The sequence below is a fragment of the Xenopus laevis genome, chromosome 9_10L, assembly GCF_017654675.1.
Source record: "Xenopus laevis strain J_2021 chromosome 9_10L, Xenopus_laevis_v10.1, whole genome shotgun sequence".
NCBI lineage: Eukaryota > Metazoa > Chordata > Amphibia > Anura > Pipidae > Xenopus > Xenopus laevis.
The window spans coordinates 83,790,102-83,817,890 of record NC_054387.1 but is presented as its reverse complement, the minus strand read 5'-3'; the positions used below and the strand labels follow the sequence as shown (position 1 = coordinate 83,817,890).

The 27,789-nt window shown below is 39.5% G+C and overlaps 1 protein-coding gene and 1 pseudogene across 1 annotated transcript in view; one reads left to right on the top strand and one right to left on the bottom strand.

The window, feature by feature from the left end:
- ramp1.L (receptor (G protein-coupled) activity modifying protein 1 L homeolog) overlaps positions 1 to 5,124 on the bottom strand; it is a 36,721-nt gene extending 31,597 nt beyond the window's left edge. Inside the window, exon 1 of the mRNA XM_018236076.2 lies at positions 4,282 to 5,124. Coding sequence (XP_018091565.1) covers positions 4,282 to 4,393 — 112 coding nt within the window. The 5' untranslated portion in view covers positions 4,394 to 5,124. The remainder of the gene's footprint in view (positions 1 to 4,281) is intronic.
- A 6,546-nt stretch (positions 5,125 to 11,670) lies between these two features.
- LOC108701855 lies at positions 11,671 to 26,823 on the top strand (annotated as a pseudogene).
- Positions 26,824 to 27,789: the final 966 nt, after the last annotated feature.

Here is a 27,789-nt window from a genome sequence, read left to right as displayed (position 1 = left end):
AACACATTACTTTGGAAATCCATATACCTTTGCTTTGTAACATACTGTATAACCTGATATAAAACACAGGTATAAATAGAACGTATCAAGGGACCACTCAACTGTTTTTGTTTTTTTTTCTTTTTTGCTTAATTCAAGGAAATAGCATTCTAAGTAGGGATGTCGCGGACTGTTCGCCCGCGAACTAATTCGCGCGAACATCGACTATTCGCGTTCGGCGAATGTTCGCGAACGTCGCGCGACGTTCGCCAATTTGGGTTCACCTTAGCTGGCGCTTATTTTTGCCCTCTCACCCCAGACCAGCAGATACATGGCAGCCAATCAGGAAGCTCTCCCTCCTGGACCACCCCCACACCCCCTGGACCACTCCCCTTCCATATATAAACTGAAGCCCTGCAGCGTTTTTTCATTCTGCCTGTGTGTGCTTGGAAGAGCTAGTGTAGGGAGAGAGCTGTTAGTGATTTGAGGGACAGTTGATAGTAACTTTGCTGGCTAGTAATCTACTTGATACTGCTCTGTATTGTAGGGACAGAACTCTGCAGAGATTTGAGGGACATTTTAGGTTAGGTAGCTTTGCTGGCTAGTAATCTACCTTCTACTGCAGTGCTCTGTATGTAGCTGCTGTGGGCAGCTGTCCTGCTGCTGATCTCTCATCTGCATCTGTTCTTCAAACAACTGCCACCTAGCTGTCTAAATATCAATAATAATACCGTCTCCAGAAACACCACCCGAGTGACGTTTTTCAAGCAGCAATAATATATTCCGTATCCAACGGCTGTAGTGTATACGTTGACCTTGCAGGCATTATTTGCCCAGTCTTTAACCAAGTGCCACCTAGCTGTGTGAGCTTGTTCACATTCTGTCTAAATATCAATACTAATACCGTCTCCAGAAACACCACCTGAGTGACGTTTTCCAAGCAGCAATAATATATTCCGTATCCACTGCTGTAGTGTATACGTTGACCTTGCAGGCATTGTTTCAATTTGTTTGCCCAGTGTGTTCTTCAAACAACTGCCACCTAGCTGTGTGAGCTTTTTCACATTCTGTCTAAATATCAATAATAATACCGTCTCCAGAAACACCACCTGAGTGACGTTTTCCAAGCAGCAATAATATATTCCGTATCCACTGCTGTAGTGTATACGTTGCCCTTGCAGGCATTGTTTGCCCAGTCTTTAACCAAGTGCCACCTAGCTGTGTGAGCTTTTTCACATTCCGTGTCCAGAAACATCACCTGAGTGACGTAGTGTGATTTCTGCCCTTTACAGCACAAAACGCAGCGCTGTGTCAACAATGGATTTTTCAGATACATTTTTGCCCTTGATCCCCCTCTGGCATGCCACTGTCCAGGTCGTTGCACCCTTTAAACAACTTTAAAATCATTTTTCTGGCCAGAAATGTCTTTTCTAGCTTTTAAAATTCGCCTTCCCATTGAAGTCTATGGGGTTCGCGACGTTCGCGAACTATTCGCATGTTTTGTCGCAAGTTCGCGAATATGTTCGCGAACATTTTTTCCGCCGTTCGCTACATCCCTAATTCTAAGCAACTATCCAATACATAGTCATTAAAAAAAAAATCTGTGGTTTTAAAGTTATATGTAAATGTAACTGCAATCATAACCGGTATCTGTTTCTGACTCCTGAGTCTGTTATCCTCCAGGTCTCTTAATCAGCTGGCTTTTGCTACATGGTTCTAGTAGCCAGAAGTTCAGGATATAAAGAGACAGACAGATACTGCTTTCTTTTTTTAAAAAAACTAATTTTTAAACCATTGCAAATGTGTAATTAATCTATATTGGAAAGTTGCTTAGAATGACATTCTTTCAATATACAACAGAGAAAAACCATTTTGGAGAGTAGGTCCCTTAGGGCTATGACACATAGCAAACTTGTAGCCAGCTACTTGACATGGCTACAAAACACCAGAAAATACCCTGCCATAGACAATACTGAGAAACACTTCTTAGCAGAGACAATTTTCAGTATTGTCTATTTTGTAGCAGCGACAAGTAGCTGGCTAAAAGTAGCTCCATAGGGTCATTGCCCTTAGGGTAAGGGCACACCTGGCGATTAGGGGAGATTTACCTCTTCTTTGGGGTGACTAATCTCCCCTAACGGCTTCCCTCTGTCTTTCACCGGCTATAATGAAAAAACGCCTGCAGCATGGCACACGTGGCACTTAGTTTTCCGAAGTCGCCCGTAGTTGCCTCACGAGGGAACTTGGGGCAACTTCGGTATACGAAGTGCTGCGTGTGCCATGCCGCAGGCATTTTTTCATTATAGCCGGCGGAAGACAGGGGGAAGCTGTTCGGGGAGATTAGTCGCCCCAAAGAAGAGGCGATTAGTCGCCGGGCGACTAAATCTCCCTGAATCGCCTGGTGTGCCCTTACACTTAGGGTCAGGGCACACAGACAGATTCGGGGAGATTAGTCTTCTTCTGGGCTACTAATCTCCCTAAACTGTCTCCCCTGCCTTCCCACCGGCTTAAATGTAAATCGCCAGCAGGATGGCACTCGGGCGATTTTCGAAGTCGTCTGAAGTTTCCTTGTCAGGCAACTTCAGGCTTTTTCGGCATTTTACATTTTAGCCGACGGGAAGGCAGTTAGGGGAGATTTGTTGGCAGGCGACTAATCTCCCCGAATCTGCCCTGACCCTTAAGAAAAGAAATGCTGGGTTTGTGATGCCTGACTGAGGATATAAGAATGCAATGAAGTTTTAAGATGGCCATAGATGCAAAGATAAAATACGAAATAAAGGTTTGTAAGATTCTCAGTTTTTTACCATGGTGATCGGTTGTTCAGTCAATCAGACAGGTTAAAAGATTTATGTCAGCTAATGATAATATCTCTCCATGTATTGCCTATCAGTGGGAGACTGTCACTACTAAGTCCAAGACATAATTTTTGTATGATTGCTGTCTCTCAATTAATGGTCCGAGCATCGTGTGATTTGTTCTTTTACTACTTTATTTAATCTGAATGGTTAGTTGCAGGTGGGAAGATTGGCACGAACGATCCTTCGTCCGAATCTGCATATCTATGGCCAGTATAAGCCATACAGAATTTGTTAGCAAAATTGTCTAACTCCCTCTCCCAGGGCAGACATTTCTGATTCATCGCTCTAAACTCACAGCCCCAAAGTAAAGCACAATCTGTACAGGGATACCCTTCCCCAGCAACAGATGTAACTGGATTGATTACTGGATCATATTACATTTCAAGTGATATCTATTAATTTAAAACAACAAGCTATGCATTTTCTGTGACATCTTATGACCCCCTTCCCACCAAACCCCTGGCACACCTATAATATCTATAAGGCAATGGGCTCAATGGGTCCTTGTGTTACAATCAAATGATAAATCAGATTATTCTACATGATAGGAGCAGAATATCAGGGCAAACTTTCTAAAATGTATGGATGACTGGCAAACTAATTAATAATAGTGTTAACCAGGTTAGGTTTCAGGTGGGGCCATGCACTGTAAAGGTGAAGCACACATTATGGGGCATATTTATCAAGGGTCGAATTTCTAATTGAAAAAACGTTGAAATTCGAATTAAAAAAAAAACAACCGAAATTAAGTCAAAGTTTTTTTTTTGGTTGAATAGGTCCGTTTTTGATCGTATAGGTCCGTATTCGGCAGAATTAGAATCGTACGAATCAAAGGAATAGCGCATTCGATCGAATTTGATTCAAAGTTTTTCCCCAAAAAAACTTTGATTTTTCAAAGTCCACCAATTGACTCCAAACAGGTTCTAGGAGGTCCCCCATAGGCTAAAACAACAATTTGGCAGGTTTTAGATGGCAAATGGTTGAAGTTGCATTTTTAAAGAGACAGTACATAATACATTTCGATATTCTAATTTTTTAATTTTTTTCAAATTCAAATCGAATTTGGACTATTCCCTAGTAGAAGTACACAAAAAATTGTTTGAAATTGGAATAAAAATTCACCTCGACGTTTGATCAATCTGCCCCTATAATTCATAACTATGGCTTTTGGTCAAAAAATGAAAAAAAAGCTTATATTAAGAAATGTTATTTGAGGATTATGACAAAAATGCAGCTGGCAGTGGCCATGTGAAGCCCAATGTGATCATGAGCAGGGTGGTGAGCTCTACCTACAGCAGCAGCAGGAGACAGTTTGTGGAAAGGACAAGACTAAACAGTAATTATTTTAAACAGTAATTATTGTAGCCGGCTGCCTGTCCCAGCTGTCACATTGGAACGCTGCGGGTGACAGGTAGCACGTTGTCAGCAGGGATGAGCCACTCACCTAGGAGGATCCAGAGAAGGTGCCTGGAGGAGAGGAGGAATGCCAGTGGCATGTCTGTGTTGCCGGTGTGTCTGGAGTCACAGGGAGGCGTCCATAAGAGCACAGACTTCATAGGTGGATCTTCATTAAGGCTTAGGGAGGCTTAGCCTCCCCAACAGTGTCTGGCAGCTCAAAAACTAAAAACTGATGCTGAAGAAAATGTTCTCACCTCTATCGGCAGCTTGTTATACTTTAGCAGCATCCAGCAGGCTTTAGGACCGCTCCTCCAGCCTATGTCCCACCATGGCTCCGCCCCTCGCACGCCTGTGTTCTTGTGCTGCTGCAGCCGGTGCTGTGTGAGTGTTTCTAGTCCAGGACCCACCGCTGTCCTGCTACTGCCCCATAGGCAAATCACATGCAAAAGCACCTGTGCCTGCGCTCATCAGGTACATCTTGTAACAAGAAGAAAATAAGTCTTGTTTGATTTTTGAAGGCTTAACTATAAATCCATGGTATAGATCTGTTTAAGTTCAGAGGTTCCCAGGGGTAGTTAATTGTGCAGCAAGATATAGTTGTGCACTGTGTTCATACAGATATATATTTTCTGATCAGCTTCTGCCTTCCGCTTGGATCTTATCTGTCTCCTCCGCAACGGGAAACTTCTTTTAAATGACGAGTTGAGAAGCTGTTTGTGTGTGTGAGAGTGTGTGTGAGTGAGTGTGGGAGGGAGGGAGGAGAAGGAAGGTCGCTCTCTCATTGCCCAGAGTGTCTGTGTCCGTGTGTGTAACTTACTGACACAGTGGGACGCGCACTGACCCGGCCAACCAAACCTAATGTAGCACCGGCCGCTCGGTGGAGGCATCCAACTAACAAGGGGGAGTGTCCAGTGTGCTCTGCTTTAGGTAAGGAGGCACTTCTGTATATGGCTCGAGTGTCACACCTGGACCAGCCATGGTCCCTCTCCCTTCCGAGTCCTCCTGTCCAGCTGTATGAATGGAATCCACTTGTGTCCCTGCCAAGCAGCTGCCCACAGCTGACAGACTTGTATTAGCCCTTGCTTGGCCATTGTGTGCTAGGCAAAGCCGAAAGCACCACAGAGTTCTTGTGTTACTGGGGCTCATTTATCAACACTGGGCAAATTTGCCCATGGGCTACCCATGGCAACCAAATTGCTGCATTCATTGTTTTACTTGGAGCTGGCTTTAAAAAGCTAAACACTGATAGGTTGCTATAGGTAACTGCCCATGGGCAAATTTGCCCAGTGTTGATAAATGAGCCCCAGTGACTCTATTGCAGTTGCCTCACTGAGTGACCTTTCCCTTTCATTTGGTGTCATTTGCGTAACCCTTTCCTGCCCTACTTTGGCTCTTCAATCAGCTCCAACATAAACTCTGAAGACCCACAGCAAATTCAGTGTGTTTTGATTTCTTACACAACAGGTTACGATAAAGTATCCTTCATCAATCAGCTCCCTCTGCTGGCGGCGCAGTTACTGATATCACATAAGCCCTTACATTTAACATTTTGTTAAAATGGTGGCTTTCGTTCTGCCACCCCACAGCACTCACATTTTCAGTGCCGGAGGGGGTCAGGGGCACCCACGTCACTAACTATCTGCCGAGAAAAGATAGTTAGTGAACAAATATGAATGTATAGGTTGGATAGCATGGCGTTTTTTGGAACAGAACGTAAGCAATATAGAGGGAGGGTTGCCATGGATAAGAAACATGGTAACGGAAGGCGAAAGGAATAGACACGTCTCTATGGCAACGGTCTCCCCAACTTGAGGGAGGCAATAAGCGAATTAGGACTATCGAAGCCTCTGAGGAAGTCAGGTAACCAACGAAATGCATCAGGCGGAACGACAGGCAAGCACCCGACGACATCTCCAAGGACCCTAGGAAGAACACACGCGGCAGAAAAGCAACGCTGGTCGGAGCAAGTCTGCTGCAGATTGCGGGTGACTTAGAGACTGCTGCTCGTTTAACTATCACAATTGTGAGTGTATTTTTAAAGATATATTTTTCAAATTAAAAGGTTTTATGCTATTTACTGCTCCTTTTTAAAGTACCGTGAAATCGGAAGTGCTGATTAGGATCAAAGATACCTTGAAGGGCTTATTACTAAACTAAACATTTGTGAGTATTTTTAAACGACACGTGGTGGTTTTGCTGTAATACATTTGTGTGACAGTCGAGTGTGCAGCGTATGAAAACCCTGTTTGATCGAACATTTGGAAAGTGGGCTAACTAAATTAAAAAGAGTGTAAACATACTACACCATATATTATCATACTACTTGTTTCCCTAAGCTGTGGCAGTGCTGATTCCTTATGAACTAAAGGAAATTTGTACAAAATTTGCTGTAACAAGTTGGAGGTGGAAACTGTTGGACGTGCACCAGATTGAAGCAATTTAGAGGTACAAGTGCTAACTAAAGAACCTGTCTCACTACATTTCATGCAATAATGACAAATGTAAGGCAGCCCAAGTGGCTTCCCTATTACCAGCAGTGATAAGTGATCTGTAGTGGATAATAGGTGTGCCCACAATCACTTAGACCTATTATATCTTAGTTGCACTAGTGTGTGAAGGCGTCTTCTCCCACAGTGTAAGTGGGAAGAAGGTCTTTCTCGATCTCTCCATTCTGTATGTGAGTGAAGGTATTGTTTCTTTATATGCAAATACAGCAACCACACCAGCTGCTCTACAGGCTGTGAACTTTTATGACTCTTGCACTGAGACTTGTTTGCTATAGGTTAGAAAACCCCACTGTTGCTCACATTGATGCGACACCTCGGCTGCCTGTGGTTGTGGAATTACTGTGTTCTTATGGTACTTTTGTTTAGAGATGTGGAGCTTCATGCATTAAGGTTGTTGTGGCAGAAACACATCTGCCTCATCTCTATAGACATGAAAAGTGTGACTGTAGTTCAGTGTGAAGAGTGCAAAATTCTGATTTGCCATGTTTTATTTCCAGAATTCAAGTGGAACTGCAAACGCGCAGGGAGTTGTGCCCGCAACAGTTGTACCGGACGTCTGAAAATGGATGCAGGGCATGTTCCCAAGTTGAGCACAACATATTTAAAGTTGGCTTTGCATCACTTCCACACATCGCTAAAATGTTGTGCTAACATGTTATACTTTTGGTGCAAGGCTGCTGCTTGATGCAACCTACAGTGGCAACCCTAGAATTATCATCACATTCAGGGTGGCAACTCCAGGGTTCTCCAGTGTACACAATTGCACATGACTCATCAGGAGCGGCAAAATGGACCCGGTGGCACTTAACACAACTACAGAAGATATAAGGAGCGTGAATGCAAGCAACTTTAATATGTGCCCACTTGCAGCTGCTTTTGTAAATCTGCTGTTCTTGTGGCAGTGAGACCTGTGCCTCCTACTCACTGATGGAGAATCACTTGTATCCGTGCTTTTGTGGCAAATAGAATTCTGCCCCCTCACTGTTACTATGGAATCGCTTGCATGAGTGCTCTCCTGATAGAGACCTGTGCCACACCCTATTACTATGGAATCTCTGGTATCAGTGCCTGTGCCAACCTGTCTACATACAGAGAATAACTTGTATATAAAGCTCTTTTGCTGGATATGTAGCAGCTTTCCCTGTCTGAACTTGGATCCCCTTGTCTCTGGCATTCTTCTGTCGCCTGTATCTAAGTTTAGATCGGGAGCTGATATAAATAGTATCTGTAGGATCAGACTGGTCTGTAGCCATCATTATCATGCTAGGAATGTAATTTCATCCCTCCCTTTGCTCTATGGAAGGGTCAGCCTGCTAGTGTACATAGAACTAGGCAGGCAGGAGGAAATAGCAGGATTACATATTAAGGTTACCCTTTACTACTTTGGGCACCTTTTTCAAACACTGTAACCATATTAATTATGCCCAAAAGTAACTACACAATATGTATCAGCAAACATTCATGCCCCTTGTTTCATACAACACGTACCTAAATCAGTATAATATAATAAGGATAGTATTTGCCCAGATCTAGTAGCCCATTAGTTTGTTTTATAACAACTTTCCAGTAAGTGCTACGTGCAGGCGGTCTTGGCACTGTCGAATTGCTACTCTGCCACCCTACATATAAAACATGCCATATTCCACCTAGGTAACATTTCCTGACATTCCTTGGTGTTGGGGATTTTGGGAGCTGTAATTCAACAACAGCTAAAAGGACATAAGATTGTCCTGGCAAGTAAAGAATGCATTTGCAGGCATGCACATACTGATTCTTGATTGCTTAGAGCTGCAACCTTGTTTTCCTCTCTGCCTGAGTGACCGTTTATCCATGAATGCTGTGGGAGAGTTCCCTTCACTGACAACAACACTATAATAAATCTCTTTTTTACTTTTTCAAAGAGGCAGCCCTTTATTACTACCGGCTCTGTAATGAGGTATGTCTAATCTCTACTGTAATTAGCAGAAGAGGGATAAGAAAAATAAGCAAGACTATGGGGAGGATAAGCTACGCATAGCTATAATGCAAACCAGAGACAAAATCTGTTCTGCTGCTAGCTAAAAGCCAAGCTGGAGCTGAAACATGAGCTGTGTCTTCGTACAGCATTTCTATCACTTCAACTAGTTTGCCGAAATGAACAAAAATCATCCTTAATCATGTTTTGGTAAATGCTTTCAAACACCTGCCTGTTGTTGGATGATGCATTTCCTAACTTGGACCCACACACATCTTTCATCCATGGGGGGAATACAAGCAAACCCCTGTATATATAGTCAGGAGAACTGCAGCAAGTGAAACACCCTTTCTGCTTGGCAGCTGCTTCCCATTTTGGTAACTGGGGACTTTGCCTCAGATTGGTTACTCTGCATGTTAGGTTTAGTTGCCCTTTAAGAAAAAATATTTTATTTATAATTTCATTATAAGTCAAAATATGATTTAAATGTGCACAGTGACACTGTGTTCAATAAGCCTTAGGGTCACAAACTGTGATTGCCTTCTTGAGGTGCCTGGAATTGGGTTCAGTACAATAATGCAGAGAAAACAAATCAACGAAAATGCTTCTGCCTGAAAGAAACCAGCACTTTTTAGTTTTAAGCAATGCAAATTACTGAGTGCTTTCACTGACACAAGTGCATGCACAAACAGAGGAATAAAGATAGAGGCAGACTGCTGATGGGATGACAAGCATAGACACAATTACATAGTTAATTTGGGTTGAAAAACAAAAAGTCCAGTCCAACCCTTCCAAATGACTCCTAGTGCATGCACATACACACATATATATATATATACCTATACATAGTTTTATATATATATATTAGGGATGCACCGAATCCACTATTTTGGATTCGGCCAAACCCCCTGAATCCTTTGAGAAAGATTTGGCTGAATACCGAATCAGAATTAGCATATGCAAATTAGGGGTGGGAAGGGGAAAAGATTTTTTACTTCCTTGTTTTGTGACAAAAAGTCTTGCGATTTCTATCCTGTCCCCTAATTTGCATATGCACATTCGGTTCGGCCGGGCAGAAGAATTCGGGCAAATCCGAATCTTGCTGAAAAAGGCTGAATCCTGGCCGAATCCCTAACCGAATCCTGGATTCGGTGCATCCCTTATATATAAATATATATATATAAATGTAGATATTAGAATTTGAATATTAGAATATTAAAATATAGAATAGCCTTGAATATTATGCATGTTCAAGAAGTCATCTAAGCCAGTAGAGATATAGATTGATACAGATAGATATAAAGATAGATAGATTAATAGACACGTATATGTATGTACACACACAAGAATAATAAAGAATATATAATTTTATTACAAAAATGTCATACAGTGGATATATGCTATTCCGCCATTTATTCTAGAACTCCACAAGCTGAGAATTACAAGTGAAATGTTGAAATTCAGGACTTGTACCGTATTCATATCTCTTAAAATGAATGTGTAACTAGCAGCATTAATGTATATCATAGCAACAGAGCTAGATGGCCTGGCCAAAAACATGGTATTAATGTGGGAAGACAGGATGTGTAGGGGAGGAATACATACTGCAGTATATATATATATATATATATATATATATATATATATATATATATATATATATATATACCATGTATTATTAAACCAACCAAGCAGTCTCGCAAAACACCCAGTAAATCATTAGCCACAATATTAAGGAAGTAAAATATATGAACTTGATTCAAGTATTTCACAGAAAGGTCATATGTCTCCAAAGGGGTCTGCTATTAATGTCTGACCCAAAGTTGAATACAGTAGGTGTGAAATGAAAGGGAACATAATAATACGTTATTGTTTACCTATAAATATAAAAGCCAATATCACCAGGAGAAAAAAAAAGGAAGCTACTTACGTTGTTTGCACTCCCAACTAATTCTCAGCAAACAAATCCATGTAGTACATACTGTATAATATTACAGAGTAATAACATTGCAGTGTACCATGTACAGGTATGGGATCTATTATCCATAATACTTGTGTCCCAGGGTTTTCTTTTTAATGGTTTTTCCATAATATAGAGCAAAAAGCCTACACCCAATCAAGCTACATTCAAAGAGAAACTGTGATACGCAGTGTGGGTGTTTAATTATTATTTGTTATGTTTTACAGAAAGTTTGCTTTATTTAATAGTTTATTCATTTACAACAACTTGTAAGGCAGCAACACATTCATCTCGTCATGCTCCAATCTCTCCCAGATGCAGCAGTCTGAGCAACTGGGAAGTTAAAAACATAGAAGCAAATTATGAGTGTGCTTCATAAAGAAAGTGCAACCGTGGAATTACATTTAGGTTTAGCCTTTATGGCCAACGAACTAACATTACCCTAAGTGCTCAACCCAACTACCTGCCTAGTAGGCCTCTGACTCCCTGGTGCCCAGAATACACACCAGATTCCTAATGAGACTGCTGCTATTTCTATGGCAAAAATATACTTGTCCTACATTGGATGGGCCCAACACCACCAACCCTCAATCTGTGGATCAAGCTTGTCAACTCGCAATTGGAACAGTATAAACTCACATACCAAGGGGGTTATTTACAAAGTCCGAATTTATCTCAATATTTTCTGCTACAAACTCCGATCAAATCCGTTTGGGGTTGTAATGCTTATTTATTATTACATTAGCGAAAATTAGTTTTACGGGATTTTTACGTGGTTTTTTAAAAGTCCGATTTTATTTAAAAAATTCACGATTTTTTAGTGATTTTTGTATTCAGAGTTTAGTAAATAACCCCCTAGCATGTAGGTTTTGCTTTCTCAGTCATTAAGTTGCTATATTGAAATGATTTCGAATTTATACTTGCTAATATAATGCTGTATGCAAACTTAGAAGGAAAGATGTAGTGCTGTTTAGGTGTTCAGAGCTAGAAAAACTTTGTTGAATGCCTTGCATAATGACTGAAAGAAATGAAGGGGGACAAGTTTATACAGAGCAGGCTGTATTCTTGTTGGAGGATACTGTTGCTGGTCCTAAAGGACTAGTGCAGTGTTGGTTTAAAGGGGAACTAAAGGATAAACAGTTTTTGGAATTTAATAGGCTAGCTCAGGTATTAATTCCCTGTAAAGGAGGCCTCTCCAGTCAGAAAGCTCTTGCATACGATGACCTCCATCCCAGTACTCAATTCATAGCTCTGGGAGGATTGAGTGTTTTAACCCGTTTTTCACCACTACTATATCTCTGTTGTTGATTTAACAGGAACACAGTGCTCACTATGAAGTACATAAAATAAAAAAAAACACTTCGCACCTCATATGACCCTATCAGAAGCATATGACTGGCGCTGCAGCTGTCAAAACACAGAAACTTCTGAGGAACACTGCTTTATCCTTCTCAAACCCAACATTGAGACAAAGGGGTTCACTCTGAAGGAAGCTGCGGATTGGAGGTCCCCACCTGATGTTATATTACTGCAGAAGACAGAGAAAAAGGAGCGTTTAAAGAAAAGCCATTTTTTGTAACATATTGGGTTAATATGAACAAAATTCCAAACATGCTCAGGAGAGACTTTCTTCATATTTCCTTTCAGACTATTACAGTATTTACTTTAACTTTAAGTATCCATCTCTTTTCTTACTGGACTAATACACCCGTCATGCATTTTGATGATATGATAAGTGTTATAGTACAACTATAAGTCTTTAAAAGTGGCTACAATGCTTATGGTGACACAGATTGAAATACAGTAGCTTGTTCTCTATTATTCATTTTCATTTATAATCCATTATTCTGTAAAAAGTGAGCTCAGCCGAGTCCCCCCCACTCTGCAACAATTAATGATATTACTTAGTGGTATACAAACCACCATATTAATGCCCTTTGATGTAGAATCTATGCTTTCAATTTCTCTGGGGCCTTTTAAAAATCTTTATGGTTCTTGCAGCTAAAGGAAGGGGAAGTAATAAATCTTTCATACTCATAGCCAATATTTGTGTTACTTTAGCAAAATCACATGGTGTATCTAGAATTATGGAATTAAAAAAAGAACAAGCAAGAGATCTAAAAAGATTATAGATACAAAAATAATTTAAACCATGTACATGCAGTGTGGTCTCAGTTTTGCATCATCTAGCGTGCCAGATCATTTGTATATTTTCTCGGGTTATTACAGTACATTTTCATACTTTATAGCGATGTGGTACATGCATAGGCAGTGGCGGGCATTATACTGTGACTTTTCAGCCCAGTGCAGTAAGTAGTCACAATATAAAAAATAATACAAAAGGACTAAGCACAACCATTGATATCTCACCCTTTGTACAAACTGAACCTTAGAAAGGAATTCAGAAAAGATATTGTAATAAATTTAATAGACCGTTTGTTTACTCCTTTAGAAAACAAACTCTTTTGTTCAACTTTCCATCTGACCTCTCTATCTCTCTGTCTCTCTCTCTCTCTCTCTCTCTCTCTCTCTCTCTCTCACACAGACAGGACTACGGGTCACCTTTAAGTCTATCACTTGCCATATAATCTATCTGTTTTCACTATTTTATTTTCTTATCTTCAACATTTGATGTGGTGTCATTTATGATACACAGACTATAATAAAAAAGGTCATATTACTAAAATTGCAGTTGAGTAAATGAGGGTATTCTTTCTCTGAATTAAATATAATAGTACAATCCCTCTGGATGTCCTTTTCCAGTCCTTTTAACAAAGTATGCTCATACCAATTACAGTGATGATATTTTAGGTCTGGGGCTTTGTTTCTCACATAGACTAAGAGGGGTGCAAGAAAAACATTTCTGCATTCTCAGACCTTTGTGGCACATCCCAGTGGTCCAAATAATGAATGTAACTTTCTCATATGCTCTGGAATGTGTGCGTATAAATAGGATACTATTCATAAGTTTACATGCCATTATTGTCTGTAATAGCACTAGAATTTATACCATCTGCAGTTATCTCAAGTCTTCTATCCTGAAAATGTTTTTAATTCTCAATTTAAAAACTCTACCTTGTTCCCAATGCATTTGAATTTCCGCCAGCTGATTTATATAACTATTTAGACCTTTAGAAGTGTAGATTTGTAGAGGATTGGTGTCAGTGGGGGTGGTGGTGGTGGAAGTAATTAGGAGTGGAGTATAGTAGAGAAATTAGAATATTTTATTATCTTGCTTATATTATATTAATACTTATTCATATTTTAATTATAGTGGGGGACTATGGTTTGTTAGGTGGGTGGAGGATGATTATGGTATAGAGGGCTTTATTACATATATTACATTAATAACCTTTAGAATTTTTAGAGGGGAACTAGGGTCTGAGAGGGGGAATTGGGGGGTATGAAGAGGGATTATGATTTATTATATTAATAATCTTACTTATATTATATAAATACTTATTCATATTATATTACTAAGAATAAGATTTATAGCGGGGGACTTTGGTTTGTTAGGTGGGTGGAGGAGGATTATTGTATAGAGCTCTGGATTAGAATATTTTATTATCATATTTATATTACATTAATAACCTTTAGAATTTATAGATAGTGATGGGCGAATTTGCGCCGTTTCGCTTCGCAGAAAAATTCGCGAATTTCGCGCGAAATTCGCGAAACGGCGAAAAATTCGCGAAATGGTGCCGGCGTCTCGTTTCTGACGCCGGCGCCCGTTTTTGACGCCGACGCCCGTTTTTCCGACGCCAGCGCCCGTTTTTGACGCCGGCGAATTTTTTCCGCCAATTTTCGCGGGAGTTTCGCGAATTTATTCGCTGGCGGCGAATCGCGCAAATTCGCCGCGAATTCGCGCCTGGCGAATAAATTCGCCCATCACTATTTATAGAGGGGAATTGGGGTCTGAGAGGGGGATTAGGGGTATGGAGGGGGATTAGGAAGTATTATTATTTATATGATTAATTTTGCTATGTTTAGTTATAAAAGGAAATGGGAAGGGTTAGAATATGTAAAATTAGGGGATTCCCATCTAACAGGTAAATGTTAATAGCCCAGAGCCCCTTGTAACCAGTGGGCCATGGCTATGACCCCTGATTCCCCCACCCTATGCCTGGTGGGTTGGAGATAGTAAAGGAATAAAAAAAAGTAAGCCTTTAGTCATTTACAATAGGAATAAAGTTACTAAGGAGGTTAATTTGTGTTTATTAACACAAAACGTGTAAGGCTATGGATACAATAAATTATTCTTCACCCTGAAAACTTTTGCCTGGTGGAAGTTTGGCTGTTTGAGTGCCTGCTCAAAATTGCTGAAATTTTAATTCTCCTTTATCTGATGAAAATTAGGTAGAAGTAAACAGGCATGTTGCAAATGGTGCATGTTTGTGAGAGAGAAATGGGTGGGTTGATTCAATTTGGCTCCCAACAATCATTTGAGAAAACTCCCCATTTAAGAAAGCCATTGCCTTTCAACTCCAACTGAATCAACCCCAAGATATGAAAGGTGAATGCTCAGTAACACAGGTTGAAGCCTTGGCGTCACCTTACTGCTCACATGCTATTACAACATATTTGTCTACATGAGTTTTTATGTATTCATCACAAAGTTTAGTTTTTTAGACTTTTTCCACTCTTAAGATCCATCATTTAGTCTGGGTCCCCTTAGGCAAAGAGCAGAATACCTGCTAATTTGTGTTTATTGTACATCCACACAACATGTTTCGGGCAGCAAGGGCCCTTTTTTAAGTATCACACTTTAAAAAGGGCCTGTGCTGCACGAAACATGTTGCGTGGATGTACAATAAACACAAATTAGCAGGTATTCTGCTCTTTGCCTTTTGATTCACATATGCTACATTTGAATTTAACCCAGTGGTTGCCAGGGATGGAGCACCAGTGTGAATCAAGGCTACTCAATAAAGCCTGGCTGTTTGGGGGTTCTCCTGAATGTGAACTCTACAGATTTAGGTGAGCACTTAGCACTCCCAACTGTGAACAAGGTATGAGACCAATTAAAGGGGTGGTTCATATTTAAGTTAACTTTTAGAATGTTATAGTATCACCAATTCTAAGCAAAGTTTCAATTGGTCTTAATTTTTTTTTATAGTTTTTTAATTATTTGCCTTTCTCTTCTGACTCTTTTCAGCTTTCAAATGGGGTCACTGACCCCATCTAAAAACAAATGCTCTGTAAAGCTACTAATTTATTGTTATTGCTACTTTTTATAATCGTCTTTCTATTCAGTCCCTCTCCTATTCATATTCCTGTCTCTTAGGGTAATTTCGACCCTAACAACCAGATTACAATACAAACTAGAGAGTTGCTGAATAAAAAGCTAAATAACTCAAAAATCACAAATTATAAGAAAAAAAATGAAAACCAACTGCAAATTGTCTGACTATCACTTTCTATATCATACTAAAAGTTCATTTAAAGGTGAACATCCCCTTTCCGGTAAGGGCACATGGGCAGATTTGGGGAGATTAGTTGCCCCAGTGACAAATCTCCTCTTCTTCGGGGCGACAATCTCCCAGAACTGCCTTCCCCTACCTTCCTGCCGACTAGAATGAAAAATTGCCAGCGGGATGGCACTCACAGCACTTCATTTGTGTGCTACCCGCTGGCGATTTTTCATTCTAGTCGGCAGGAAGGTAGGGGAAGGCAGTTCGGGGAGATTGTCGCCCCGAAGAAGAGGAGATTTGTCACTGGGACGACTAATCTCCCCGAATCTGCCAGTGTGCCCTTACCTTTAATTGTCTCCAGATGATATTGAGATTGGTGTGTGGATTTGCATGTTGGTAAACTCCACGGGGGCAGAAGCTGATGAATAATAATCTCTATAAAACCTGGACAGGCTTGGTTTTTTTTATATATAAAATAGCAATTTAATTTTCTTCCAAGGATACTTGACTAACATCTTCTAATGGTATGCATCTCTTTGATTACAGTCAATAATCCCACCCTTCTATGATAAAGAGTATTTCATTACACAGCCATTAAGATAAGTGTGGTTCTCACATTACAGAGTATGTAGATATTCATTTTCAGATTAGATTCTGTTTAACAAAGTGCTTGGCTCAAAATGGATCAAGCTTTTAAAATCAAGTTTAACTGTCAAGCACTCATGCAAAGCTTATTTCAATAAGCAAGGAGTAGTTATAGATGAAAGAAACAATAATGTTAATGGCAAAAGAATATTGGCAATATCTGTGGAAGCAGACCAAATATAAAATACATTTTATTGTTTAAATACCTGGGTGACCATCACACCAACATACTGCAGTGCTTGCTGGTTTCCATTGCTAAATTTGTGCAATTAAAAATTTAAAGGAGAAGTCAAATGTAAAATCACTGGGGGCAAGTGGTTAGGCACCTCCCAATGATTCTAGTCATTTACTTTTTTCTATTTTCAAAAATCCCACTGGGGTACTGTGTGCTGCACCATTTTTTTTTCTCGAGGTATTCCTTGCTCTATGCAAAATAGAGAAATATTGAAGAGAGTTCTGTGCTGCAAGTGCTAGCCCAAACCCATTCAGGGCTGCCTGATATACCATTAATACTTTTTGGTAGTTGATGGCTAACAATTTGGTACCCTCACGTGTGATTTTACCTTCCATCTCCTTTAAAATCTAGTGAGGGCACGATTATTTCTTTCCAGCCCCCTGCAATACATTCAAGATATACTGTATCTTTACAGCAAAGATAGACGTTTTGTCTGCAATTAACTTATATATCATATTTTACACTATTTTATGATTTATTAAAGGGATAATGTTGCATTATCAGCTAATAATGCTGTTCCAGAATTCTGCACTGAAATCTTTTTTTTAAAAGAGCAATATTTTTTTTAAATTTAGCATGGGGCTAGACTTATTGTCAGTTTCTCAGGTGCCCTCAGGTCATGTGACTTTTGCTCTGATAAACTTCAGTCACTCTTTATTGCTACACTGCAAGTTGGAGTGATATCACTCCTCCCTTCCCTCCCCAGCAGCTCATCAGCAAAACAATGGGCAGCTAACCACATAGCAACTACCTGATACAGCTGCTAAAGTATTTGTTTGGTAGAGTGAATAATTTGCAATGTAAACAGTGTATTTTAGAAATAAAAATTAAACCATAAAAATCACGACAGAATCCCTTTTAGGGCCATTTATGAAAGCAAGTGCATTGTAAAAAGTGTACTTATATATTATAATAATATGCTATGCACACACTTCTTGGGGCTAATGTTAGGAAGAGTCACTGAATCATTCTAGTATGCTGCCATCTAGTGGACAGATCTAATGATGGCACATATAATCCAACTGCAAAATAAACTATAAAAATTATTTTATACAGGACAGCAACAGCTTTTACTCATACTGTATATTGTGATTACAACTCAGAGATTGAAAAAAAATAAGAATTAACCACACTTTAATGGTACCTGGTCACCTGCTAAGGAGCAATTGATTTACATACCATATTGATTTTGATTCAGGTGTCACTGCAGGAAGGATTTACATGCAGAATAGTGATGCACAGGTCAAGGAAAACTCAATCCGCACCCGACCCTTACCCATGTTACTTTTTTAGGCCCCTGCCAAGCCATACCTGCATCTTCTTGCTCTGCACACTTCTACTGTACACACCTCTAGCTCCAAGACAGGGAATCTTTGGGAGCAGTGGAGGAGTGTACATCCCAGTCTGACTCGCACCCAAGTGTAACAGACAATATTTGGCCAAATAGTGGTCAACCCGCGGTTCACAGCAGATTTCAGGTAAACCGACATCACTACTGCACAACATTAGCTTGTTTATTCTGAAATATATTCCAGTAATTTACAAAAACAAGATCAAATGCCCTCTAGTGGCTCTGTAGGAGAAGGCAAAGACAAATCCTACCTTTCTGGAAACTAGGCAGGTCCGTTACTCCCTATCAGGCCTCCTTCTGAGGGTCAGAATTTATATTGTGACTCTGTATTTTAGATAATTAATATATACATTGTCAGTGGCTATTTCCTCTTGGAATAGCATTACTGTAGCCTTTAAACTGAACTCTCACTTTAGTATCATTTATTTTGGTTACAAAAGATCTAAAAAAAGAAGCAAACCCAAACTCAATGGGGTTTAGAAACTCTTAAATAACTTTACTAACTGAGGAATAAAGCATTTAACTTGCTATGTAATAATGTAAATAGCATTGGTGGAAAAAAAAGCGGAAGGCAAAACTTCTTTTCTCTGTGCAAAACATTATTCCTTTGCACACAGTTAAAGTATACATTGTGAACACATTGCCACTTAACCAAAAATGGAAAAACAGCCAATGAGATTTGTTGTGACCGTGTGCAGTGAATGTATAAATGAAAAAGCAGTTACTTTGGTGACAGTGAAAACTTAGAGGTGTTGTTCACCTTTGCATTTACTTTTATTATGATGTAGAGAGACAATTTGCAAATGGTTTTCATTTTTTATTATTTGTGGTTATTTAGCTTTTTATTCAGCAGCAATCCGGTTTGCAATTTCAGCAGTCGGATTACTAAGATTCAAACAACCCTAGCACCAATTTATTGAACTGAATAAGAGACTGGAATATGAATAGGAGAGGGCCTGAATAGAAAGATGAGTAATAAAAAGTAACAATAACAATACATTTGTAGCTTTACTGAGCATTTGTTTTTTTCCGATGGGGTTAGTGACCCCATTTAAAAGCAGGAAAGAGTCAGAAAAAAGGCAGCTCATTAAAAATATATATAAAAAAAATTAAAAAAATTAAGACCAATATAAAAGTTGCTTAGAATTAGCAATTCTATAACATACTAAAAGTTAACTTAAGAGTGAACCACCCTTTTAAGAACTGAAACACAGCCTTTATTGGAGAATAGCGGACACTGTTAAGTATGATAGAAAGTTGTATGTACCATTTTAATTATTGGGACTGTACATGCCACATCATTTTTGGTAATCCTATGCATACTGGGAACTGTTCAGAAGATACCTAGTCTTCGCTGAAGTCATTTTACTGTTGGGCGCTTATTAACATACAGAAAAAGCAATCAGTGCTTATTAATGCATTATTTTCAGATGCCACATGATTTGGTAAGCTTATGCATACTGGACATGATGTAGCAATATGAACCATCTAAAGGGTGCAAGAGGACATAATCATCATGGAATAGGTGACTGCTTAGGGCTCTTATACATGGATCTTTTATCTTGTGATGCCATGTGATGACCTTTATGTGCCTTTCACTGTATGTAACACAGGAGTTACATTTAGACTGTACCCACAGGACCACAATGAAATGTCAAATGCAGATAAAATGCAACATGAAATGCTTGGCATTTCAGAGTAAATTCCCTCTAGATAAGAAAGGGACCTATTAACTCCAGTGTTCCTGTGTAGTTAAAAGACCAAAAAAACACTAATGCTTGGATGGGCCAGGCTGGGCCTTCACTATGTGGAAGGAATAAAGGGGAGGTGTAGTTGATCTACAACTCACTTATGCTGTTGTGACTTAGGGATTCTGACATGGTTTACTTTTTATTTCTAAATTACATTGCAAATAAAAATGTTATTCTTGAACCAACAAATGTGTTTTTTTAGGTGTAATATTGGTGTAGAGACATCTCAGTGCATTGCGCCTGATTCTGAGCTTTCAGAAGGAGCCAGCACTTCAGGATGGAACAGCTTTGAGACCGCTATTGTTTCTCCACTTCTCATTTTATTTCACCTTGACATGGGTCGTGTTTGCATTGCTAAAAGTGCTCCCTTTTTAATCAACAGCTCTCCAATGGCCATTCTATAACATACTAAAAGTTAACTAAAAGGCGAAGCACCCCTTTAAATAAAATGGAGAATGCCAGGAATTTCTTGCAGATAAAACAGAGCAGATTTTATTGCCCAAACATATCCACAGGGTTAATACGAACAGATCACATTAGACAGTGCAGCAAATAATGATCAATATAGTCAATAAGGAGACGGCACAATATGACACCATATAGAGAAAGCTTAAAGCTGGCCATAGATGCAAAGATCTGATCGTACGAATCGAGGATTCGTACGATTTTCGAACCGTGTGTGGAGAGTCCCGACATTTTTCGTCCGGCGGAGATCGGTCGTTTGGTCGATCGGACAGGTTAGAAAATTTCTGTCGGCTGCCGATAATATCTCTGCGTGTATTGCCGATCGTACGATTTTCAGTGGGAGACTGTCACTAGCTTTGGTTGGACATAGATATCATACGATTGCTGTCAGGGGCAGAACATTGCTGATCTGTTCAAAAACTAATCTGACTGGTAAGACTTTGATCTGAATGGTTAGTGGCGGTCGGGAGATGGGAAAGTCCGATCGTACGATGATTCGTACGATCGGATCTTTGCATCTATGGCCAGCTTAAGAGGGGAAAGGTTCAGCTTCTAGGGTTTCAATGCCTCATATGGTCCGTATCTCTTACAGTAGACTTGGAAAAGGGATTTAATATTTGGAACAGGGATTTTAATATTTCTATCGGTCTCACTTTCGTAGAAAGTGCTATAATATAAAGTAAACTTGTTAACTGGGTAACTGCCATCCCAGAAGCCAATATACTTTTCAAGGATTTAAATAATTATACAGTGAAAACATACTCTTTACCCTACAGCAAAGACGTTTTGGAAAACCGTGTGAGGTATATGAGCCAAGAAATATTTATAGACAGGATTCTTACACAGAAGATTAAGTTAATTTATGAAAGTGTATCAAACGTTACACAGTGGATGTTGACTGCATGTAAGCACTTCTTGCAGAACTCAACCTCATTAGGGAACTGGAGAAGGAGGGTTTTGATGTTATGCTAACTGACTCGATGTTCCCCTTTGGTGAGATAGTCGCTGAACACCTCTCCATCTCGTCTGTGTCCTTTATGAGGGGGACCCTATTTGGGATAGAGCAGATAGCTTCTCAGACTCCTAGTCCTCCTTCCTATGTACCTAGGATGTTCACTGTGTATACAGACAACATGACCTTCAGCCAGAGGGTCAAAAACTTCATTATCCATTCCCTGGAACTTATCTTTTGTTTTTTTATTACGTGTATACACAACTGGCTTCAGATTTTTTGAAGAAAGAAGTTACTTCTATGAGTCTTTACAGTCGTATTTCCATCTGGCTGATGAGATATGATTTTGTCTTTGAATTTCCCAGACCTGTAATGCCAAATATGATTTTTATTGGAGGCATCAACTACCCCAGGTATGTGATTCGTTTTATGATTTACTGCACTATGGCAGAAATGAATCTTGCTCCTACCAGAAAAGGTATATTTCTTTTTGTTTAGAACTTTCATGCTTTTTCAGAAGGTTAACTGTTTCAATAGTATGAACTGTTCTTGCCTTGATCAGTGAGAACTATATTTCTCTTTTTACTCTCTGTAATTTCCTGCCGTCACTTATTAAATCTGTTCAACAGGCATTAAAGGGATGGTTCCCCTTTCAGTTAACTTATTGGGGTAGGCATTGTATTTGCTGCAACGTATACATACATGTAACTCTATTTTATTTATTAAGATTCCCTGGACTTGTGCAATGTATTTGCTGCAACATATACGTCCATGTAACTTTATCATTTCCCGCCGTATGCAAATTAGACAACGCTAGAGCATCCTTGCTTTGATTGCCGTAACAGCTAGCGAATATTCACCAGCGCTCGGCGCCCTGGATGCAACTTTGTGAAGCCGTTGTTGGCGAATTTTTGCTGCTTAGGGAATTTGCCCCATAGTATGTTATAGAATGCCCAATTCTAAGCTACTTTTCAGTTGGTCTTAATTATCTGTTTTTTATCTTTTTTTTTTTTTTTTTTAATTATTTGCCTTTTTAATTCTGACTCGTTCCAGCATTCAAATGGGGTTCACTAATCCATCTAAAAAACAAATGTTCTGTAAGGCTACAAATGTATTGTTATTGCTACTTTTTATTACTCGTCTTTCTATCCACACACTATCCTATTCATATTCTTATCTAGTCCCTTATTAAAATCAATGTATGGTTACTTCAGTAATTTGGACCCTAGCAACCTGTGAATGCTGAAATTGCAGAACTGGAGAGATGCTGAATAAAAGCTAAATAACCCAAAACATAATAAAAAATGAAACCCAATTGCAAATTGTCTCAGAATATCACTCTCTACATCACACTAAAAGTTATGATGATGTAGGCCTGTACTGGGCTTGTACTCCTTTTACCTTTGAATTTACTGTGCAGGCATTAGTGGGAAATGTAAGTAACATGGTATCAGGGCCAGGCGCCCTAGGTGACCCGGCTGACCATGTCGCCCCCTCCTCTTGCTTGTGCACAAACGACGGTGGTTGAGCGCACGCGCCAAAGGCTGAAGGCGCAAGAATCAAGGGACAGAACAAGGGGAAGGAAGCAGAAGAGGTACTGTGCCTGGCGCCCCTCCAACTTTGCGCCCTAGGCACTTGCCTCTTCTGCCTACCTCTAGTTCTGGCCCTGCATAGTATGGCAGCACTACACTACTTTTTCCCCTGAGCTGGTGCATTGGGGAAAAAAATTAGCAACTGGATAATTGGTCAGAAATCCACTTTTATGACCTGCATGAAAAAGGTGCATTTTCTGCTGGGAAAACAGGTGTAAAAAAAGTGTAAAAGAAGTTGTACAGTTGCAACAAACACAGTAGGGCACATATAAAGTACTGAAATCATGGACAAAGTTCTGTATTGTGGATGCATTTGTCCAAGTCCAATGGGAGACGACTAAGTGAGAAGAGGAAGAATAATAGTACTGAGAGTGGGCCCCTGGTCTAAGGTTTTTGGGTGGGCCCCTGGTGTCCCAGTCCGTCACTGCTCAAGCCTGGGGTTTCTGTTTGTTCAATTCAGCGTCTACTGATGCACCTTGTCTGCAGTTTGTAAACATGTCTGATCATCAGTAATCTGATAGGATACTGCAAAACCAAAATGAGCCTAAATAGTTGGGCAGTAATAGTTAAACTGCACCACCAAATCAGGGCACCTAGGCCCGCCCTCACCTAGTTACGTTACTGCAACTTTACACCGTATATCCTCCTACTTTCCAAAATCTTAATTATCAAATGAGAGACAAATTAGATCATGCCCAGTTATTCCTGGTTATTCCCCTCCCTGTATGCCCACACCTGCCCACAAAGCCCACACCTCTTTGCCTCAATTATGTGCCTTTTAAGCATCTTATCAATATCACCCACAAATCCTTATGGATAAAAAAATATCCTATATATGAATGCTAGGGTTCTTATGAACATGTTGATACTCAATATGCACAGGTTTCCAAAACAATCTGGTATACGCAGGCCTAGGGTTGCCTACCGGCCTTCCTATATATTTATCTTTTTTCCCTATTAATAACATTGGGATCAACCATACTTTTTACCAGCGAGGTGGCAACCCTATACAGGCCCCAAAATTAAAATATTTTACTCAAATATTTAACTGCATATAATGCTCCATTTTTCTTTTGTAAATGAACAAGTATTGTTGTTAATGTCCAACTACCAGTGTCCCAGGTTTGTGGGAAATCCTAAACAAATAGAGCCATATGTTGAGGATCTTTGCCTTCATATTGCTAATATCTGCAGTAAATATTTAATTGTTGCTGACGTTATTCGATGACCTTTGCTGGTAAATAGTGACCCCTTGTGTTAACTTTTCTTTATCATTCTCTGCCACAGGAGTTTAAGAAGCTGGTTAACAGCTCTGGAGAGCATGGATTTGTGGTGTTTTCCTTTGGATCCATGGTGTCTGAAATTCTTATGAATATAGCAATGGATATGGCAGAAGCTCTGAGATACATTCCTCAGCAGGTAAGATAATTGCGTCCTCAAATAAATCAAATGCTTACTTGATTGCCAGGCTTTAGGATTATTGGCCACCTACTCTTTACTGCTGACTTTTTAAAAGCCATGTGCAGTAGGCTGTGAACAGGATTGAGCAAGTACTGAATTATATGTCCATTCATATTTTATATATGTGCTGGTGTTTTAAAAACCTAATGTGCATAGACCCATAACTTAATGAACAAGAAAAGCCATACGTTTTGCACTGGGGCTATATAACATTTTGGTACACCTCCGCAAATAGGGTTTTCATTGTCCTATATATTATTATGTACTGTTGTGCAATTAAGAATGTTCTATGTATTATACCCACTCCACACCCCACACATGTCCCAAATGAGAAATTTAATATAGATGAACATTTAGCGTCACACACATTCTTGCTGATGGAGATATTCTGCATAAACATGGATAACAAATATTTTAGGTGACACAAAAAGCTGATACATAAGCAAGCACTGCAATAACGAGAGAGAAAAACATATCAGACATATTTTAATAAATGCATGAAGATATAACTCATTTGCAAAGCCCAACGTCTCCCAAACAGGTAAATTCCTAATATGTATAGTATTAAGGAGATTTCTTGTATAGATGAACATCCGATTGTATTTATCATGGCAATGTATTTTTGCACTCTTTACCCTGCCTTGCTAGAATGAAACAGTATTCAGCTTGTGTTGAAACAGTCTCTAGTTTGTGTATCTGTGATGTGCAAATGTGATAGAGATATTAAACCATCACTTTCACTAGGAAAAGAAACTGATGTGATACATGAATAACATTTGGCTGTGGAATTCTCAAATTAGTTGTACTGGCAGGTACTTCATATAGGCATGGCACCTGTTGGAGTAGTTGTTGGAGTAGTAGCTCTTTGTGTTTAGAGTTTCAAGAAAGGATTGGATGAAAGTGAGAAAATACAGAGTTACTGAAATGAAGTCTTAGTGCAAAGCTGATCCAGGGACTGGACCAATTGCTCTCATGGAGACCCCAAGGAATTATTTTTCCCCTCTGAGGCAAACTGGAGAGGCTTCATATGTTTTTTTTTGCCTTTTTACTCCAATTAAGCTAACACTTAGGAAGGTTTCACTGAGACAAAAAAGTTGAACTTGACATGTATCGTTTTTCAACTTCATCTACTATGTGACATCATTTGGTGGCTAGTGAAAGCTTGTGAAATTTCTACAAAATTCTTTTTAGTCAATCAGACTTTAGTCACCTGGACTTTAAGCCACTAAGAAATATATGTTCTACCCACAGTAAGACCATCAGCATATGCAATGGTGTAGTGGTTAGAGCTCTTGGTTTGTAACTCTTAATGCTAAACTTGAGGGTTCAATTCAGACTAAAGAAGGCCGTGGGTATTTGGCTCTTGGCAATATCAACAAATAAGCAGATCTTTCCTCAATATGCCCAACTGGTGGCCCTATGACAAGGATACAGTCTTTTGGGGGTGAGGATTGCATTAACAAGCCAATGTAGTCCTTGTCCCAATGGGAATTCGACATCTGCTAGATATTGGTTGGGTTCCCTACACAGGCACATAAGCTGCTGTTCCGTCTGGAGGAGCTGAATCTGTGTTTATGGCATTTGCATGTATGTTGATAAAAAATGGTTTGAATTTTATGTACTTTGTTTTAAGTCATTATTTTCTTGTATTGCCTTTATTAATTTGATCACTGAAATAACCAATATACATATAAGAAGCTACATATTAATTGGAGCAGGGTCAGTCATCAAGGGATATAATAATCTAATCTAGACCGAGACTAAAGTTCCAAAAGTACATAAAGCCCAAGCTGTTCCTTTTAACATAGATGAAAAAGCAAAAGTTGCCTTGCTTAGAATGAAAACCAGGACCACTACACCATAATGCCACATGATGCTGTATGAGTGTCAGAACATAAAAATATATTTTTTTAAAAAAACAAAACAAAATGCATGGCATTAAAAACATATTTGCTGTGGATGAAACAGTGGATTTCACTGAAAATCCATACAAGGCAAAAACATTCTATCTTCACTAGTGGTGGCTGCCAAATCCATAGACCTACTCTGCTTTTAAGAACAAGTATGCCCAACCAGGTCAATATTACAGTGTTACAGAAGGGGGCCTCTGGCAGAGACATATGATATGTAAATGAATTCCTTGATCTTTAGGTAACTTAGTGAATAAATGTATTGTATTTTGTTGACTAGCTCATCCTAAAGCTTGTGCCTTCATCACTCACGCTGGAGCACATGGGCTCTATGAAGGAATCTGTAATGCGGTCCCCATTGTTATGCTGCCATTACTTGGGACCAGATGGATAATGCAAAATGCATAGAATCTCGTGGAGCAGGATTGACCCTCAATGTGCTGAACTTGATCCCTGAAGACCTCAGCAATGCAGTGAAGGCTGTTAAAGACAACCCAAGGAAAGTACAGTTCCATTATAATATTTATTTGTTTTAGAAAAGCACAACACTGACAGAAATATTAAAGGGATACTGTCATGGGAAAAAAATTTTTTTTCAAAATGAATCTGTTAATAGTGCTATTACAGCAGAATTCTGTGCTGAAATCCATTTCTCAGATTTTTTTATATTTAATTTTAAAATCTGACATGGGGCTAGACATTTTGTCAATTTCCCAGCTGCCCCAAGTCATGTGATGTGTGCCTGCACTTCAGGAGAGAAATGCTTTCTGGCAGGCTGCTGTTTTTCCTTCTCAATGTAACTGAATGTGTCTCAGTGGGACATGGGTTTTTACTATTCAGTTCTGTTCTTAGATCTACCAGGCAGCTGTTATCTTGTGTTAGAGAGCTGTTATCTGGTTACCTTCCCATTGTTCTTTTGTTTGGCTGCTGGGGGGGGAAAAAGGGAGGGGGTGATATCACTCTAACTTGCAGTACAGCAGTAAAGAGTGATTGAAGTTTATCCGAGCACAAGTCACATGACTTGGGGCAGCTGGGAAATTGACAATATGTCTAGCCCCATGTCAGATTTCCAAATTGAATATAAAAAAAATCTGTTTGCTCTTTTGAGAAATGGATTTCAGTGCAGAATTCTGCTGGAGCAGCACTATTAACTGATTCATTTTGAAAATTTTTTTTTTTCCCATGACAGTATCCCTTTAACAAGAACAATCATTGTCCTTATTTTGGGAGGACTGTACAAAGGTAGAATGAGATACATTTGTTCATGGCTATATTTTTAAAATATCTACATTGCTAAAAAGGAGCAGATGGAAGTGGATCAGCTTTTCTCTGCCTGCGTTATAAACCCTTTGTGACACTT